Here is a 16,896-nt window from a genome sequence, read left to right as displayed (position 1 = left end):
CCTGTAACTGATGCATCTGGAAGAGAGCTTGTTCTTTTGAAAAACAACACTTATTGGCTGGATCCCCAGATGAAAATAGAAGAAAGAATGCCTAAAAATGAAAAACTAATGCAGCCATCACATTGTGTGGGTAGCACTTCCTACCTGACAGTGTGTGTACAGCAAAGCAGAGATCAAGAGTCAGCATAGTGCTGGATAGAAGGCGGCGCTGGGAGCCGCAGGAGTTAAAGGGGTTGTAAAACCTTGTGTTTTTTTTTCATCTTAATGCATGCTATGCATTAAGGTGAAAAAACTTCTGGCAGTGACCGGCCCCCCAGCCCCCCCGTTTTACTTAGCTGAGCCCCATAATTCCCTCTGCGGAGACGTGCTCTCCCTCTCTGCACGGGGTCCTGGCTCTTGATTGGATAGATTGATAGCAGTGCAGACATTGGCTCCCTGCTGCTGTCAATCAAAATGCTGGACTCGGGAGCGCGCCTGCACGGTAACCCCCCTGGGAGAGCGCTTCTCCTAGGGGGTTATCTGATGCGAGGAGGAGCCGCGAGAGCCGCTGAGGGACCCCAGAAGAGGAAGATCGGGGCCACTCTGTGCAAAACGAGCTGCACAGTGGAGGTAAGTATGACGTTTGTTATTTAAAAAAAATAAAATAAAAAAAAAAAAACCCAGGAAGGTTTACAATCACTTTAACTTTTCATAATAAGAAGCTGCCAATTGGTTGCTAGGACCACCTAGCAACCAATCACCTGCTGGATAACTCAAATGTTAACTGAGACAGCTCCCGCTCTGCCCTCCATCCAGCACTATGCTGTCTCCTGCTCTCCGCTCTGCAGCGAACATGAGAACACCAGAGGCTGGGGGGAGGCAGAGCCGTGTTTGCGATCTACCGGTTGACTGCAGGTAGATAGCGATCGATGGCTTGCCGACCCCTGCTTTAGATGTACTGTACCTTTCAACATTAGATTAAAGTATAAATAAAGTTTACACCTTTTCTTTCATTTTGGATAGACTGTAGAGGGATCAGAACACCTGTCAGTGCCCCTATTAGGGAGATTCACCCTCTGTATTTGTCCCGTTTACCATTATCATTGAAAGTGAAAGTAAAAGAAAATCCCACATTTTCGGTTGTTCCCAAAAACATAATAGGAGGGCAAATCTTCCAATGGGGACACTAGTTCTGATGGCCTGTGGGTCCCCAAGGGATTCCCTTAATTTTCGGGGATTTCCCTTCACTTCCTGTTTTGGCTATAGGACAAGAAGTGAAGGCAAATCTCCCAAATGGGGCACAGATGGCAAAAAATAAACCAACAGGGATTATAACCCTCCCTTACTCTATCCACAATGAAAAAAAAAATAAAGTTTTGCCCGTGCTTACTACTTCTACATTAATTTGTGTTAATAAATTTTGTTTTGCGTGCAAGTAGGTATATAATGCTGAAAATGTAGAAAAAAAGCAATATGACTTGTATTAAAACTCTAAAAATCAGCTTATAAACCCTGTGCATATCTTTACACTCACAACTAAAGTTGTATCTATCCTAGTTTTATACTGTTACTCCATGCCGATAGTATAAATCACACTTCAATGGCTGATATAAAAAGGTGACCAAAATAATTTATTATAAAACAATCTTCTGGTGTAACAAAATAGACATTAACAATGTAATACAATATATGCATTCAAAAATAAATTACAGTGAAATATTACAAGTGGTAGTGTTTCAGAGGATAACACTTAGTAAATAGGTTTATGTTACAAGACAGAGCGATATTTACATGCAAACATAATCCATACAGCACACGCCGATTCTGGGTATGTGAAAATTCGCGCTCGAACTGCAGTTCGCATCTGATCCCCACGACAGCTAATTATTTCTTCACAAAATGGAGAACTGCAAGCAAATATACAAGATTAGTTCAGAGACAAAAGACAGTGCTAGAGAGTTAGTAGCAGCTAGCAGCAGAAGGTCAATATACAAAACCGCTAAAACAATAGTATAAACAGTGTGCAGCGCCAAAGAAGAAAAATTAATGTGCAGACACTTAGTACAATGACAAAACAAACAGAAATAGTAAAAAGATGATTTCTCAAATCCAATGTAAAGAGTCCACTTAACAAGAACACGTCCAATTTCTATCTTCCACCAATGTGAAAAATTGCATGTGAATAAACCACAAAAAAATACACTTTAAGTCAGAAGTTGTGTCCTGTTTTTTTTTCTTCCTCCATCATAAGTTATGTAGCATCATGTGTCCTCAACCTTCCCCACTATACACTCTCCAGTTCCCAAGCTGCATAAAAGAAGCAGCAGTCGACACGTGTGTGAGGATAAACACTCAAATTCCACCACTCCGCAAATGTCTCCAGGCCACGGCACTTCTCATCACCAAGGGGCAATCAATCTAGCCACCATGGACATTCACCAAGTCTACAATCTCTTCCACCCACAATTATTTCTTGATGTAATAAAAGTCCAGAGTAAAATCTGGAGAAGCAGTTGATACAACTTCTTTTTGATTGCTGATGTTTGTTGTTGCAAAATTAAAAAATAAATAAAAAATACACCCACACCAAAGGCCTCCCTTACTATTCAGTTGCTAAATGCGCTAGGGTATGTAAAGCTTTATGCTGGAGGGATGCTACTCCACCTTCAATGTCATTGTGGTTTTCAAAAATGTATATATGTTAGGTACATGGAAGACCTCACAGCCACCTTGTGAAACAAGAAAGAAGTCTTCCCACAGACCTGGCGGCCTTGGCAATACTTCATATGCACTGATGCCTATCTCAATGAGTTCCCTGCTTCTGAGTAATGTTCCCTGGTTCGTAGGTGCCCCTTCCCAGCAGACCTCTCTTCCATTTTCTCCCCCCCTTCTTTTATTTCCGCCTCCCCCCTCATAATGTATCCTTCAAGCCAGATGTGCAATCTCCAGCCCACTACCAAGAACAGGGTGCTTGGATTCCTTTTGCGACGATTGGACTCAGGTTCTAGTTGTTATTATATCACGATTCATATCCTCTGTTGGGGGGGGGGGGGGGCAGGGGGAAGTACTACGAGATTGTCTCTCCCATTTACTGCTAGCTCATGTTGGCGTTACCCCTTTTTCATATATAATCTTAATAGCAGCTTTGCACTAATATATTGGCATTTCTGTAAGCCGACAAACTCAATTGGTATGCTTTGTTGTTTTCTTCAATATCCTATATATGACGCATATTGTATCTTGGCTCGTTTTATATCTACTGCCTTATGCTTTGTATATTTCTTTTTTTGTCTGCCAAACAAGGGAATAAAAAAAAAAATAAAAACATTTTTTATACTTACCCGCAATATTGCACAGAGCAGCCCCTTACCTCCTCTTTTGGAGTCCCCCCCTCCCCAAAACCCTGCCAGGACAGGAGGGGAGAAAAATCCCTCATCCCCCATCCCTCCCAGTTGTGATTGGCTTCACTTCCGTCGTGGCGGATGGCCACTTCTGGCGACGTCATTGCGCAACTCTGGCATCACCATTGGCCCTCCCCTGCTCCTCCTGAATGAGGAGATTTAGGCCAAAGCCACAGAAACATCGTTGACCGCCCAACAGTAAACAGCCTGCCCACTTCACTGAAGCAACAACTTCATATGAGTCCCCCGGGACAAATTGCTCGAGGGGCCTCTTGGCGTCAGGCATGGACCACACCAACCCCAGGATAATGGCAACATTCACCTAGAGACTGACAAAGCATTACCATCTTAAATAAATATCAAATGCATTATTAGATACCTATAGAGAATAATTAATAAAATAAGCATACAATAACAAAAGACTGCATATAAATACGAGTGCAAACAATGGCAGCGAAAAGAGAAAATATATAGACTTTTTACTGTAAATTTCATTTTACCTGACACAAAGTTTTCCAAAAAAAGTAGTAAAGCTAGTCATCTCATTTAAACCTGGGGGAATAGTGGCGGAGAGTTTATGGATCCATTTTAATTCACATTGCAATATCCTCTTTTTCTAAACACTCCCACGTGTGTCTTGGTGGATCCTATCCAAAGCAACAAATTTTACTTTCCGAATAATCTACTTATGTATCTCTGCAACATGTCTGCCAATGGAGGAATAGATATCCCCATTTTCCATTGCACATACCTGACCATAAATACGCCTCCACCACTCTCTTTTTGCTTTACCTACATAAAATGCTTTACAGGGGCATTGGAGTAGATACAGTATATAACTCCCTATGTGTCACAATTAAAGAAGTGTTTTGGGGATATACTGATGACCATTAGGTAAAATCAAGTCTCTGTGTATCTACAATTGCCACATCTGTAGGTTTCTTGTTCTACATCTCCTCTTGTTTCCCCCTTATATACACACACATATACACTTTGTGACAATTTATCTCTTAAAGATGGAGCTTTTCTGAAGGTGATTTGTGGAGAATCCGCAACAAATTTACCTACTCTGGGATCAGCTGTGAGGAGGTGCCAGTGCTTTGACAAAATATTACAGATCTTAATGTGTTTATCCGTATATCTCGTAATAACCCTAGTAGTTTGTCTGACATCATCACGTCTTTTTATATGGTATGATAATTCTAAGCATTTGTGAAAGACAGCCCTATAATATGCCATTCTAGGGCACAAACTGCTATAGCCCCCCTGTAAGAGACATGCTCTTAAGGCTGCAGGCTCAGTTTTAAATCTATAATCATTGAACACTTATGTTTCACACAGAGGTATTGACTATACGGGATTGAAGTGATCAGTGACCAGGAAACCATCTGCTCTCAAAATTGTATTGCCAACAATAGGCTTGCGATAATGGGTAAGCTCTAGTAACCCAGATGGTGCAACCATTACCTCTACAAATCTTTATGAAGTTTAACTTGTAAGTATTCTGGTTCATACATCTAAGAAATTCCTGCAGTAATGTTCCTGATGCATCCCAAATTGCAAATACGTCATCTATAAATCTATACCATATTAGAACATGACACGCATATCTCGAAAAACTCATCACCCAAAAGTAGGTTTCGCTTCCACTTTCCCAGGTACAGATTGGCATAGAATGGGCGCGACATGTCCCCATCGCTACGCCCTGCACCTGGAGGTAGTGGGAGCCATTAAAAAAAAACAAACACAGTATTGTAAGAATAATTCCTAAAAGCTCTATGCCATCTGACTCTAGGCTCACATCTCAGGTAAAAAGGATCATTAAGTTAGTGGGCTATGAGGTCATTATATGGGGTTACCTTTGATCACACTTTAACCAATGCTTTTTAATACTTTACATTAAAACACCAGCTTGCAGTGTAAAAAGATTCCCCCCCCCCCTCCAGCTTTTTAATCCTCCCTTGGAGTGAGCCCATACTAAAGTGCGACTTTTGTCCAGGTAGTATGGCCAGTTGGCTGTAATTGAAGTCATATCTGTTATTCTTTAGCAGGGGTCTCCAAACTTTCTAAACAAAAGGCCAGTTTACTGTCCTTCAGACTTTAGGGCAGGGTGGATATACAGTGGGGACGGAAAGTATTCAGATCCCCTTACATTTTTCAGTCTGTTATATTGCAGCCATTTGCTAAAATCATTTAAGTTCATTTTTTTTCCTCATTATTGTACACACAGCACCCCATATTGACAGAAAAACACAGAATTGTTTACATTTTTGCAGATTTATTAAAAAAGAAAAACTGAAATATCACATGGTCCTAAGTATTCAGACCCTTTGCTCAGTATTTAGTAGAAGCACCCTTTTGATCTAATACAGCCATGAGTCTTTTTGGGAAAGATGCAACAAGTTTTTCACACCTGGATTTGGGGTCCTCTGCCATTCCTGCTTGCAGATCCTCTCCAGTTCTGTCAGGTTGGATGGTAAAAGTTGGTGGACAGCCAGTTTTAGGTCTCTCCAGAGAAGCTCAATTGGGTTTAAGTCAGGGCTCTGGGTGGGCCATTCAAGAACAGTCACGGAGTTGTTGTGAAGCCACTCCTTCGTTATTTTAGCTGTGTGCTTAGGGTCATTGTCTTGTTGGAAGGTAAACCTTCGACCCAGTCTGAGGTCCTGAGCACTCTGGAGAAGGTTTTTGTCCAGGATATCCCTGTACTTGGCTGAATTCATCTTTCCCTCGATTGCAGCCAGTCGTCCTGTCCCTGCAGCTGAAAAACACCTCCACAGCATAATGCTGCCACCACCATGCTTCACTGTTGGGACTGTATTGGACAGGTTATGAGCAGTGCCTGGCTTTCTCCACACATATCGCTTAGAATTAAAGCCAAAAAGTTCTATCTTGGTCTCATCAGACCAGAGAATCTTATTTCTCATCATATTGGAGTCCTTTAGGTGTTTCATGTGTCTTGCACTGAGGAGAGGCTTTCATCTGGCCACTCTGCCATAAAGCCCCAACTGGTGGAGGGCTGCAGTGATGGCTGACTTTCTACAACTTTCTCCCATCTCCCGACTGCATCTCTGGAACTCAGTCTCAGTGATCTTTGGGTTCTTCTTTACCTCTCTTACCAAGGCTCTTCTCCCCCAACAGCTCAGTTTGGCCGGACGGCCAGCTCTTGGAAGGGTTCTGGTCGTCCCAAACATCTTCCATTTAAGGATTATGGAAGCCACTGTGCTCTTAGGAATCTTAAGTGCAGCAGAATTTTTTTGTAACCTTGGCCACATCTGTGCCTTGCCACAATTCTGTCTGTGAGCTCTTCAGGCAGTTCCTTTGACCTCATGATTCTCATTTGCTCTGACATGCACTGTGAGCCGTAAGGTCTTATATAGACAGGTGTGTGGCTTTCCTAATCAAGTCCAATCAGTATAATCAAATACAGCTGGACTCAAATGAAGGTGTAGAACCATCTCAAGGATGATCAGAAGAAATGGACAGCACCTGAGTTAAATATAGGAGTGTCACAGCAAAGGGTCTGAATACTTAGGACCATGTAATATTTCAGTTTTTCTTTTTTAATAAATCTGTAAAAATGTCAACAATTCTGTATTTTTCTGTCAATATGGGGTGCTGTGTGTACATTAATGAGGAAAAAAATGAACTTAAATGATTTTAGCAAATGGCTGCAATAGAGTGAAAAATTTAAGGGGGTCTGAATACTTTCCGTCCCCACTGTAAATCAATGATAAAAAAAAGATTTTTTTTGGATTTAAAATCGGTTTATTTAATTTTTATCAAATTTTAACAAAATGTTTTTGGAGTAAAAATATACCTAAAGAGAGTTTTCTATACATTAATAATTTAGTTTATTCAGCATGAAATGGAGCTTAGTTGTAGCAGGAGACTGTATATTCTGCATTATTTGCATTTTTTGGTAAACACATTCAATGAATCCAAGCTCTGCAAGTTGAGATGACATGCACTGCATTGATGCATTCACACAATTTCACTGTAACCATGAGATAAAACAAAATTCAGGAATATTCCTTTATCCCACTGTTTTGCAAATCTATGTACACTTCAAACTGTATGATTGAATCTGTTCTGATATTGCTGTTTTACTAACTTGACAGCTTATTAGTCTAAATAGGAAACCTTAATTTTTTTTGCAACTATTAAAGATTCTAACTACCAGCAAGAATAAGGCCTTACATTTAAAGAGCACCTGTCATTTCAGATCAATCATGTCAGTGCTTGCTAGCGGGCATCCACTCACCTGCTGCCGACACATCCCTCACCTTGTTGTGTCACTGCCACATCACCAAACACCCCATTAAAGTGAATGGGACGGTCAGTGAGTCAACAGCGGGTCAGAGGAGGAGTCGCTGCAGGACAGAGATGACAGTTGTTATGATTTAAATTGAGTTGATTTAAATCAAGCCTTTTTACTGCTGATTTAAATCAAATCCACCCTGCTTTAAGGGGGCCGGACTGTGGCCAGGGGGAATAGAACATTTTCAGTGGGAGTAAACAGTGCCCCATTTTTGGTACTAGGGGGAAAAATATTGCCCCATTGTTGATGTCAGTGGCAGGAATTATGCTCTATTTCTGGCATCAGAGGGCAGAATAGTGAGTCATATCAGTGGGAAGTATAGGGCCCCAAGGACCGGATAAAGGCAAGCAAAGGGCCACAGTTTGGAGATCCCTTTTCTATAGGAATAAAGTGTAGATGTACCATCTGACTATGCCCTACAGCAGGGATATGCAATTAGCGGACCTCCAGCTGTTGCAGAACTACAAGTCCCATGATGCATAGCAAAACTCTGACAGCCACAAGCATGACACCCAGAGGCAGAGGCATGATGGGACTTGTAGTTTTGCAACAGCTGGAGGTCCGCTAATTGCATATCCCTGCCCTACAGTGACTTATGGGACTCTCTAGACATCGCTTTGCATGTACCCCCACTGCTTTGGACAAAGGTGGCTTCCACAGAAGAGATTGATATGGCATTAAATGTTTTATACATATAAGGCTGACCAAACTTGAAACCGCATGTTTCCTATGTACGTGTTTTTCTTATTAGAGATTGATTTATACAAATGTATTATATTCAGAATAAATTGGGTGTAACATTTTTTTTGTTCTTTTTGTCTATATATTTAGTTAGAAAAGTGCTTGCAAGACAATATCCTCAAAGAAAAGCCTTGTTTGTCCCGAAAAAATAATATGTGAATTTCTTTTTCTGACATAAATAAAGTTATTGCTGCATAATCCACTCAGTTTAATTTCTATCCCCCTGCTTCCTGAAAGCAGCCCACCAATCTCATGTGCCCTTTGGAACGCCCGCTCCATCTGTAACAAGCTAACATCTGTACATGACCTCTTCATCTCTCATGGCTTGAACATACTCGTCATAACAGAAACCTGGCTTCAAAATTTTGACTCAGCTTCTCCCGCTGCCCTCTCCCATGGTGGTCTCCATTGGACTCACTCCTCCAGACCCAACAGACAGAAAGGAGGTGGAGTTGGCTTCCTTCTGTCCCCACAAAGCACCTTCCAAGTCCTTCCTGTCCCTCCCTCTCTATCCCTCTCTTCTTTCGAGATGCACTGCATTCGTCTGTTTTCTCCCATTTCTCTGAGAATTGCAGCAATTTATAGGCCTCCAGGACCGGTATCGCGCTTTCTTGATGTCTTTGCTGCCTGGCTACCCTACTTTCTCTCCTCTGAAATACCCACCATTATTCTTGGTGACTTTAACATTCCTGTCAATGTTAACAGCCCAACTACAGCTAAACTTCTCGACTTAACCTCATCTTTTGACCTAACCCAATGGACACATACTTCCACTCACTCCAATGGTAATACCCTTGACCTTGTATTCTCCCATCTCTGCAACCCTGGCAACCTCACCAACACCCCCTTTCCTCTATCTGATCACAACCTCATTACTTTCACTGTATCCTTGCCTCCAACCACCCATCCCTCCAAGCAGCAAACAATTACTTGTAGAAACCTTCGCCACTTTAACCCTTCTCTTCTCTATTCTGCTACTGACCACCTATATGACATAATCTCTCCCCTGTCCTGTCCTGACCTGGCCACCTCTGTCTACAACAGTTCACTCTCATCATCACTAGATGCACTTGCTCCTCTAACCACACGCAGAATCAGGCCCAGACCGTTACAACCCTGGCAAACTGACAACGCTAGAAATCCAAAGAGACATTGCCGTGCTCTTGAACGACTGTGGCGTAAAACCAAATGCCTGCAAGACTTCACCCTATATAAATCTGCCCTTCTAAAATACAATTCATGCCTCCATGTTGCCAAACAAGCCTACTTTGTCTCTCTTATTAATTCCTTGTCATCCAGTCCCCTTCGGCTCTTCTCAACCTTTAACTCTCTGCTTCGTCCACCACCCCCTCTACCCACTAACTCACTCACTGCCCAAGAGATTGCCAATCACTTCAAAGACAAGATCAATGCAATTCGTGAGGACATCTCCACTGTGCGTACGTCTTCCCCACCCAACATACCTTGCCTAGCAGCACAATCAACACTCTCCTCTTTTGAATTGGCTACTACGGAAGAGGTTACAAAAATTTTCTCGGATGCCGACCTAACCAATTGTCCCTTGGATCCTGTTCCCTCACAACTACTACGGTCACCCTCTTCTTCTATCCTATGCTCCCTCACCCACATCTTCAATCTCTCCCTCTCTAGTGGCATTTTCCCCTCCCCTCTAAAACATGCGCAGATCACTCCCATTCTTAAAAAGCCCTCACTGGACCCTACCGACCTGAACAACTTAAGACCCATCTCATTGCTCCCATTCACCTCTAAACTTCTAGAACGCTTAGTCTACAACCGTCTTAGCTCCTACCTCAATGAAAATAACCTTCTTGACCCCTTACAGTCTGGCTTTCGTTCGCAGCACTCCACGGAAACTGCCTTACTAAAACTCACTAATGATTTACTAACTGCTAAAACCAACAGCCAGTACTCCATACTCCTACTACTTGACCTCTCTGCGGCCTTTGATACTGTTGACCACCCGCTCCTTCTCAATAAACTACATTCCCTTCGCCTCTGAGATTCTGCTCTATCCTGGTTCTCTGACTATTTATCACAGCGCTCCTTCAGTGTCACCTACAACTCTGTCTCCTCCTCTCCATTGCCCCTTTCTGTGGGGGTCCCCCAAGGCTCGGTTCTTGGACCCCTTCTCTTCTCTATCTACACCTCCTCCCTTGGTCACTTAATAACTGCCCACGGCTTCCAATACCACTTATACGCTGATGACACCCAAATCTATCTGTCTACTCCTCACCTCACTCCTTCAGTCTCCTCTCGCATTACTAACTTACTGACATATCAGCATGGATGTCGCACCACTTCCTTAAACTAAATCTCTCTAAAACTGAGCTATTAATATTCCCCCCCGCCCGTGCCCCCCTCCATGACTTTTCCATCAAAATCAACAATGCAACCATCAGTCCCTCCCCTCATGCCAGGGTACTAGGTGTAATCCTAGACTCTGACTTGTCATTTCAGCCTCAAATCTAATCGTTGTCAAAACTTTGTAGAATTCACCTCCGCAACATCTCTAAAATTCGCCCTTTTTTAACAAATGAAACTACCAAGCTCCTCATTCACTCCCTTGTTATCTCTCGCCTTGACTATTGCAACTCCCTTCTCATTGGCTTACCTCTCCATAGGCTATCCCCTCTTCAGTCTATCATGAATGCTGCTGCCAGACTTATCCACCTTACCAACCGCTCAGTGTCTGCCAACCCTCTCCTCCAATCCCTACACTGGCTCCCTATCACCCAGCGAATTAAATTCAAAATTCTAACCACAACATACAAAGCCATTCACAACTCTGCTCCAAGCTACATCACTAATCTTGTCTCCAAATATCACCCAAATCGACCTCTCCGCTCTTCTCAAGACCTCCTGCTTTCAAGTTCTCTCATCTCCTCCTCCCATGCTCGTCTCCAGGATTTCTCCAGAGCCTCCCCCATCCTCTGGAACTCGCTACCTCCATCTATCCGGCTATCCCCTACTCTTGCTACCTTCAGGCAATCCCTGAAAACTCATCTCTTCAGGAAAGCCTATCACGTCTCCAACTAATCTCCTACCACTTCCACCAGCTCATTCCCCACAGTTACAACCTTTTGTACCACCTGCCCCACCCTATTAGATTGTAAGCTCTTCTGAGCAGGGCCCTCTTAATCCTATTGTATTGTATTATAACTGTATTGTCTCCCTTTTATATTGTAAAGCGTTGCGTAAACTGTTGGCGCTATATAAATCCTGAATAATAATAATAATAAACAGGAGAAAGGCATTTGGTTTTGACTGGCCATCAAGATAAAATGTAAAATGACAAAGAATGAATACAAAGCATTGGTTTTAGTTTGTGTAATCTGTTTAAATAATTATATACAGCTACTTTATTTCGATTTTATTGTATTACTTCTTTTTTTTTTTCTATTACAAAGCTAGTATAAAAACACAAATGGACATATTTAATTTTCTTAAAATTAAGAAAAATTCTTACCGCATACATGTAGCAAATACCCTCCTTGCATTTCGATGCAAAAAATAAATGGGGAACCCTTTATAAGTATGACCATCAGGTACTGCTCTTCTTATAGCATCTTGAAATTCTTCATTGCCTGCTGAGATGCCTGTGCTACGCTCTATCTCATATGCTGCCAGGGCAGGTGATAACAGATAGGATAGCTGGTCATCCCAAACTGTTGAGAGGCCTAGATCCTGTAGAAGAAAAAAGTGATGGATAAACTATAAAAGAGGTTTAAATCAACAAAACTAACACTGGTTGAAATGGTTATCCTCTTGGGTAAGCAAAACCAGCAGCAACTGCCTTTGCATCCCCCAGATAAGAATAAACAAATACTTTGCAGAGTTATGTGTACATGCTTATGAGACACTCAGCATTTTGAGATGCTGGAGTGCAATCATACTGTGGTAGTAAACTCTTTTCTAGTACTTTTATCTACAAGTAAGCTTATAATAATCGCACACGTTTAGAAGATATTCCAGTGGGCAGCAGCTGGTGACATCATGGGCGCATGCCCTATGAAGGAACAGCATACTCATGCTGTCCCTTCAGAGCTCTGTGCCATGGCTGCGACTCCTGCTTGTGTGCAGGAGTGACATCGCAGCTTGGCCATTCAAGCGGAAGCAGCTCGCGAACATAGAAGGAAGACCGGGTTAAGATGGAAGCCCTGTCAGCGGTGACAGCACTCCGTTGGAGGGCTTTGTTTTAAGGCAAGTCTTTCATAATGTGCTAGTAGTCGATGCCTACTAGAACATTATAAAAGTGCCTTGCAGTGGGTAATCCTTTTTTTTTTTTTTTTAGGTTCTGCACTTTACTATTGTTTTAATGTAAAAACGTCTCTCCTGTCTATGGGTCATCAGAGATTTTAAGTTTTAATGAATAAGAATGACAATGCTGGTCAGTCATAGATAGCTAAACCAAAATAAGTGGAATTTTGACTTGCCTGTAAATTCCATATCTTGGAGTACAGTACAGGACACAGGCAAAGTATTCAATACCCTGGGCTATAGGCTTAGAACTTCAGGTTACCGGACACTGGCAAGCTTTTGGAGGACATGCTCCCTGGGTTCCTCCCCTTTAACCCTACCACTCCTTTAGTCCTCACGTTTTGTAGCAAGCAATGCAGAGTAACCAAGGAATAAAAGGGAGGGTGTCCTGTACTATAGTTCATGATATGGAATTTACAGGTAAGTCAAAATTCCTCTTCTCCCAATCATACAGTTCAGGACACAGGCAAAGTGTTCAGAGAGCCTGGATGCCCCCAGCACTGAATGAGAACGGTGGACAGCAACTAGATCAGAGATGGCGAACCTTGGCACCCCAGATGTTTTGGAACTACATTTCCCATGATGCTCAGCCAAACCTTGGCACCCCAGATGTTTTGGAACTACATTTCCCATGATGCTCAACTACAATGCAGAGTGCATGAACATTATGGAAAATGTAATTCGAAAACATCTGGGGTGCCAAGGTTTGCCATCACTGAACTAGACAAACAGAACTGTGGCAACAACAAGGGTCAACAGACCCAACCTCATAGTGCCGCTTTAAGGTTGAAAGATGTAACTACAGAAGAATCAACATCCACCTAGTAGAAAATTGAAAAAGTATGAAGAGGACCAGGTGGCAGTCTTTCACAGCTGGGCAACATAGGACTCATGCCACAATGCCCAGGATCCTTCCACCGATCTGGTAAAATGGGGGCATAAAAGCACAGGAGGAGATTTGTCTCTACAAATGAGTGTAAGCGTTAGCAATCAGATTTCATATCCATTTTGTAATAGTTGACCTGGAAGGAGGGTTTCCCTTACAAGGTCCAGATCACAGGACAAATAGGAAATCCGCCTGACTGATCGATGCTGTAGCTTTGGAGGTACAATAATGGCTTAAACTACATCCAGACAATTAAGAGAGGATTTCCTTTGGATATTGTGAAGGGCTTAAGGATGGTAGGTCTATGTCCCTGCTGAGGTAAAAGACTGATACCACCTTTGGTAGAAAGCATGGTCTTGGGCATAAAACAACTTGTCTTTGAGACGTATGAGGAACAGCTTTTAACAGAAGCTGCTGACGGAGGTGATAGCAACCAAAAATGCTACTTTGCAGGAGAGGTCATCTATGCAAATATTCCTGATGGGTTCAAAGGGGGGTTTCTGCAGGGCAGAAAGAGCCAAGTTGATATCCCAAGGAAGCTTTGTGATACAATAAGGGCTTATTGCGAGATATACCTTGAAGAAAAGTATTTACAATGCAGCCTAGACCTCTCATAGAGATTCTCATTGTGGGATGTCTCTTTGATCTCAGATCTCAAGCGTAGGCGCTAAAAAAAAAAAAAAAAGATATTCTGGAAGGAAAACCTTTGCTTGGGATGTGTCCAAGACTTGACCCAAGCGTTCCAATTCCAGGTGAAGAGAAGGCTGCAGAGTAGATTGTTTGAAATTGATCACCCAATCGAAAGCCTGGAGCATCTGAACTGTCCCGTGGACATTTGTGGAAAGCTGGATGAAGAGGAGTCCTTCAGGAGAAGGTTGTCTAGATAGTGATCTAAAAGCTCTAAGTTCTGATAAGGGCAAGAAGCGGTAGTAGGACCTTTCGTGAATAATTCAGGAGCAGGTGATAGGCCAAATGGCAGTGTGGCAAACTGGAAATGATTGTCTGCCACTGCAAATCACTGAACATAAGATGGATAAATATAAACATGTAGATGGGCATCTTGGATGTTTACGGATGCTACATATTACCTTTGGTTGGGGGATCTTCTGCTGTGGGGGTAAAACCTTCCCTGTCATCTTTGATGAATTGGTCAAATGCCTCTACAAATATTCATCTTCCTTAAAAAGGCAAACAAGCTAGGCACTTTCCACAGGTAGCTTCAGCTGTCCAGGCTTTCAGCCACAAGATTCTGTTCATGTGAATGGAGATTAGAGTAGTTCTGGAAATTTGTCTGAGGACATATGTTAGGGCAGTGTTTCTTAACCGGGGGTTCAGCGAGAAGTCCCCAGGAGTTCTGCCGCGATTCAACATGGTGGTGGATGTATATATGTTGTTACTAATTGACAGTGAGTACTATCATTATAGGACTATTATTATCTCTCATTGATACCCGATGCCTTCTCTGTAGTTCCGGCTCAGGGTGAAGCAGGGAGGAATGCAGACTAATAGCTTTATGTTATGCCATAATTGTACATAATGCTATTATGATCCCACCTCCTGCTACATTCAGCCTGATCCAGCTGTTCACCCCTCTGCAGTCTGCATTCAGCCGCTACCATACACAGAGTCTCACTTCCTACAACATTCAGGAATGTGCTCCAACTCTGTGTTCCTCCTGACACCACCCTCCGAGTTCACTGGAGCTGCAACTATAGAGCAGGCACCAGGTATCATTGTGCACTGACAGTACTCGCTGTTAGTGTGCATTGAAAACAACGTTGGTATCATGTGCGTATTTTTTCTGCACAGAAATATGTAACATGTATGCATTTTTCAGCATACATGCAGAGACCTATGTTAGGTAAATGCATGTCACTGCACATGGTGTGAACAGGACCAAAGTATACTATGCAAATCAAATCTGCACCATTTTCCCTCAATTCTTATCTATATATGTTGTGAACAAGGCCCAACTGTTCCCGTCCCCCACAATATTTGGCAATTTTGTTTAAGTTCAGTAAGGCCTCGTTCACAGCATATGTGCAAAAATGCTGGGAGTGGGAGGGATTTTACTAGACAATTCTAGTTTAGCAGCATAACCCAATGTACCTGAATACTAATCCTATGTCTTGTTCATTGAAGAAAGTAAGTATGCAAATTAGGCATTTAACTTGACTTGTTTCTGATCAGCTGATAAGCATAAAAAAGGTGCTCATTTGCAGACTGTAGATATCAGTGCCTGTCTGAATGAGGCCTAAATTTAAACAGATCTCAAACTCTAACTTATTACAATAAAATGAAAAAATATAAAACATTTTCCTAAAACCATTAAGATTTGCCTTTAGTTACTTTAAAAATCAGTTATAACCTTTTAACACTGGTATAAGAAAGAAAGATTTAGAAACGCAAAAAGCTCTGCCAAAACACTACATTTTTATGCCTGTATGGCCTACCAAAATAGCACTACTAAATACACAGTTGTACACACAAATTCACAGAGCCATTAAAGAAATATTGGATGTTACCTTTCTGTGCTCAGACACAAGAACTCGCAGCTGCAGCTCAATTTCATTACTTTCTGTAGCAGCATCAATCAGGGAGCTGCAGAGTGGAGGGAATGGAGGAAGAGAGGTAATGGACCCTGGCGAACAAACTGACTTAATTGCCTCTACACTCATTGGCTTCCACCTGGATTCATCATGCAGATCACATACACACAGATCAACAGAATCTGATGGCTGACAGTTGGCAAAAAAGTGCTGGTGGTTAAAAATGCAACCAATGGTTCGGTATGGATAGAGAGGCTTAGGCTGTACCACTGAAGGAGGATCATCTGGGTTGATGGGTTTATGAATGTATCTGTATGATTAGAAAACCAAGATTATAAAATGCAGATAAATGTACTGTGAACATGAACAAAAATGTAGAAGAATTGACTCACTATAAAAAAAAAAAAAAAAAAAAAAAGAAAAAAAAAAAATCACGGATCACATCTATCCTAAATACAGGGTTTATCGGGTACTTAGCTGAGCTAAGCTCTTACAGCTTTTGTTATTATAGCAAGACAGGACTCTACTCACATGTAGCATTTAAAATGACTGCCTATTTTCCAAAAGTTAAAGTTAAAAAGAAAAAAACGATGAATAGAATAAATTCTTTTGATTTTTTTTTTTTAGATCAGCTGTCTGTGTGATGGAGCCCACGCACGGTCGGAATTTCCGACAACAAGGTCCTATCATACATTTTCCGTCGGAAAATCCGATCGTGTGTACGGGGCATTAGTCTGGCAGCAG

General features: G+C 42.0%; 1 protein-coding gene across 3 annotated transcripts in view; it reads right to left on the bottom strand.

The window, feature by feature from the left end:
• Positions 1-1,589: 1,589 nt before the first annotated feature.
• Positions 1,590-16,896, bottom strand: part of CEP76 (centrosomal protein 76) — a 53,580-nt gene continuing 38,273 nt past the window's right edge. Inside the window, exons 10-12 of one of the 3 annotated variants that reach the window (XM_073631299.1) lie at positions 16,129-16,462; positions 11,927-12,144; positions 1,590-1,886 (exon numbers count right to left, since the gene is read on the bottom strand). In XM_073631299.1, the coding sequence (XP_073487400.1) occupies positions 1,748-1,886; positions 11,927-12,144; positions 16,129-16,462 (691 nt within the window). In that variant the 3' untranslated portion in view covers positions 1,590-1,747. Of the gene's footprint in view, positions 1,887-11,926; positions 12,145-16,128; positions 16,463-16,896 lie in introns of those variants that run through there. The other 2 variants (XM_073631300.1, XM_073631301.1) reach the window with 2 other exon arrangements.

The sequence above is a fragment of the Aquarana catesbeiana genome, linkage group LG05 (genome assembly GCF_042186555.1).
Source record: "Aquarana catesbeiana isolate 2022-GZ linkage group LG05, ASM4218655v1, whole genome shotgun sequence".
Lineage (NCBI taxonomy): Eukaryota > Metazoa > Chordata > Amphibia > Anura > Ranidae > Aquarana > Aquarana catesbeiana.
The sequence above is the reverse complement of the archived record's forward strand: the minus strand, read 5'-3'. Positions and strand labels throughout refer to the sequence as shown.